The sequence below is a fragment of the Myotis davidii genome, unplaced genomic scaffold (genome assembly GCF_000327345.1).
Source record: "Myotis davidii unplaced genomic scaffold, ASM32734v1 scaffold189, whole genome shotgun sequence".
NCBI classification, from domain to species: Eukaryota; Metazoa; Chordata; class Mammalia; order Chiroptera; family Vespertilionidae; genus Myotis; species Myotis davidii.
Genome location: NW_006383017.1, coordinates 686,968 through 690,477, shown reverse-complemented (window position 1 = coordinate 690,477; position 3,510 = coordinate 686,968). Strand labels below are relative to the sequence as shown.

Here is a 3,510-nt window from a genome sequence, read left to right as displayed (position 1 = left end):
GGGGGGGGGGGGGGGTAGGGAGGGATAGGATGGCTGAAAATGGGGCCAGGGAATACGTTTATAACTTCTAGTTATAAAATAAGTAAGTCACAGGGGTGCAATGCACAGCTCAGGGAATATAGTCAATAATATTGCAGTAAGTTTGTATGGTGACAGATGGTACTGGTTATCATGGTATCACTTCATAAGGTATATAAATGTCAAATCACTGTGTTGTATTTCACTTATACCGGTATATAGAATCTAAAAACAAACAAAAAACAGAAACAGACTCACAAAGAAAAGCTGATGATTTTCGGGGGGTTGATGGGGGGGGGAGGGAGGGGGAAAGGATGGCTGAAAATGGGGCCAGGGAATACGTTTATAACTTCTAGTTAAGTAAGTCACAGGGGTGCAATGCACAGCTCAGGGAATATAGTCAATAATATTGCAGTAAGTTTGTATGGTGACAGATGGTACTGGTTATCATGGTATCACTTCATAAGGTATATAAATGTCAAATCACTGTGTTGTACATGTGAAACTAATATAATATATGTTAACTATACTTATTTTAAAAAATTAAGTCAGCCCAGACAAGCTAGGCTCTTAGCCCCCGTAGAAGGGGGTGTTGGGGGTGTGCAAAGAGCCCCGAGTTCCTGAGAGTCGACTGACCTCTGTCCCCCAGTGGAAGTCCCCAGGCCCTTCCTCCAGTAGTTCTCTCCCAGCTGCACATCAGAATCGCCTGGGAACTTGCAAATTCCATAACCGGGGCCCAGACCACCTGAGCAAGGGCGCCCTCACCCCTCCTTGCGGGAGCACCTGGGCCACTCCTGGGTCATCAGGGCAGTAGGTGGGAGGGAGAATGGCCAGCAGTCTTTCTCTTGTTTTCCTTCCTCCCCAAGACCCTGAGCTCCTGGTGAAATTCCTTAAAGCAATTCCAGAGAACGTGCTGGTGCTAGTGGCCTCCTACGATGACCCGGGGACCAAGTAAGTGGGGACCTCCACCCGCTGGGGGGGAGGGAGCCAAAACCTCCTTGCCCTTTCTCGCCCCCCACCAGCCCCGTCTTCTGGCAACTTCTCCTAAGGAAATAGCCAGACAAGCGCATAGAGATGTTCTAGGAAGTTCATTGCAGCCTTGGGTACAACCATGACGAACGGGACACATAGTTACAGAAATCATGACATGTGGTGACATATGACACGTTTCTATAAATACCTAGGAGGATATACTGCATCAAAGATGGTGATGCAGAAAACAGTTAAGGACATGGAGGAATACTCATCCTTTAGTGTTTTTTATTTTATGTTTGATTGCAGTTTGCATTCAACACTGTTTTGTCTTAGCTTCAGGAGTTCATCCCTTAGTATTAAGTAGGGGGGAAGCTGGTTACAAAAGAGTTGGTATAATCCCCCAAAACATGGGGGAAAGGACATGAAGGAAATACATGAAAATTTGACAATGATGATGTCAAGAGGGTGAGGCTGTAAGTCATTTTTGTTACTTTGTGATGTTCTGTATTTTCTGAACGAACACGGGTTGCATTTGTAAACAGAAGTCAACCGTTCTAACACCTCCCAGCTCCCCCAGGGGCCTTCGGGGAGGAGTCCCGCCCGGCCCGGCCCTGCCCCGCGCCCCCTGCTCCTCCTGGCGACTGGCCTCCTGTGCTCCCCCTTCTCTGGGCCGCGATGACGCCCTCTATGTCCTCTGCAGGATGAATGATGAACTCCGGAATCTCTTCTCCAACTTGGGCAGCTCCTACGCGAAGCAGCTGGGCTTCCGGGACAGCTGGGTCTTCCTGGGGGCCAGAGACATCAGCAACAAAAGCCCCTTTGAGCAGGTGGGTTCCTGGCGACTCCCGTCCCAGGGAGTGAGGGGCAGGGCCTGGATGGATGGACAGGCCGGGGGTGGCTTGGGAAGGACACACAGGGGAGTGTGGGGAGGGCCGTTGGGCTGTCACCCACCCCAGAGGTCAGGGTGGCCTGATGGGCTCACCCCAGAAGGACGTGGTCTGGACCATTTTGCCAGGATATATATAAATTCCTGGGCACGTGGATGAGCACCAACAAGGAGGGGGAGGAGAAAAGAAGGGTGCCGGCAAGCGAGGCCTGGAAGAAAGAGAAATGGATGGAGAGACGCAGCCTGCGTGATGGGGAGAGGGGAGCCCAGCACAGGGGTCAGGATGCCTGGCTTTGAGTCCCCCCTTAGCCAAGCCCCTCCTCCCAGGCCTCAGTCTCCCCACCTGTGAAGGGGAGGGTTTGGACCAAAGGAGCCTGAGGGCCCTTCTGAGTTCCCTGTGGACAGGGTGACGTGGGACCATTTAGGGGACTCGGGGGAACCCACCTGAGTATGTGGGAGGAGTCAGGAGGGGTCCCCCATAAAGGATCCAGGGTCATTTCCTGGGGTGGCCCAAGGAGAGGGGGTCAGAGAGGCCCCCAGAGGTGGAGTTTAAGGAGCGCTCATAGGAAGGGGGGTCAACAAAGGGTGGGGGGCCCCAGGGAAATGCTTCATCTTCTCCCTTGTCCAAGGCATCCCCATCTGTGCATCCCCTGCCCAGACAACTCTGAAACCTGAGGGACTGGCCAGGCCTTCCTGGCGGTGATGAGAGTGCTCAGCTCTGCCCAGCTCCAAGACAGGGTGTTAAGGCCAATGATTCAGACATGTAGGGCCACTGAGGGGCACGGACTCTGTCCTGGGGGCAGCGGGGAGCCATGGGAAGCTTAAGAGGGAGAGTGACAAGAGCAGATTGATCATAAGAAGGCCTAGCATTCTGCCACCACTTGCTCTGTGCAGGCACCGGAGCAAGTCCCCCCAGGGTCCTATCGAACAGCCACCATGAGGTGGGTACAGTTATTGTCCCAGCTCCCGGAGGCGGATCCAGAGCCTTGGAGAGGCTTTAGTGAGCCAGGTGGATTTCTCATCCAGGTCTGCTGCCTCCACAAAGACGTCCTGTCCTGGCTGCTTTCAGAACAGCTGCCCAGGCTGTGCCTGGAGAGCTCTGTGGGTGGGAACCTTCAGATGGCAGGGAGGAGGCGCTGCAATGGCCAGACACCGACCAGCAGCCTGGAGGGGCAGGGGCTGCGGAGGCAGAGCCCAGATCCAGAGCCCAGAGCTGGTGCAGAGTCAGAGGCCAGTGCGGAGGCCATGGAGGGGGCCAGGGAGGGAGCCAGAGAGGGGGCCATGGAGGGGGCCAGGGAGGGGGCCAGGGAGGGGGTCAGGGAGGGAGCCAGGGAGAGAGCCAGGGAGGGGGCCAGGGAGGTGGCCAGGGAGGGAACCAGGGAGGGGGCCAGGGAGGGGGCCTTGATGGGGCTGCAAGTTTTTGCCTTGTCTGGAAAAGGTGGGCCTGGTTCATAGGCATCTGCTTCTAAGAGAATGTATTCTAATTAGAAGTTACTTTTAAAAAATGAGAAATTATACCAAGTAGCTGGAGGTAAAAAAGAAGAGCCTCTATTATACCCTCTGGGAGGAGAACACAGGAGGCAGGGGCCAGGGTCCCCAGAACATCCCTGTGGGAGGTACCTGGCAGGGGG

The 3,510-nt window shown here is 54.5% G+C and overlaps 1 protein-coding gene across 2 annotated transcripts in view; it reads left to right on the top strand.

Moving 5' to 3' along the window:
- The window catches only part of FAM3D (family with sequence similarity 3 member D), a 27,388-nt gene that overhangs the window by 22,442 nt on the left and 1,436 nt on the right, over positions 1-3,510 (top strand). For both annotated transcript variants that reach the window (XM_006779132.2, XM_006779131.2), the window contains exons 8-9: positions 885-969; positions 1,694-1,820. In XM_006779132.2, the coding sequence (XP_006779195.1) occupies positions 885-969; positions 1,694-1,820 (212 nt within the window). The remainder of the gene's footprint in view (positions 1-884; positions 970-1,693; positions 1,821-3,510) is intronic.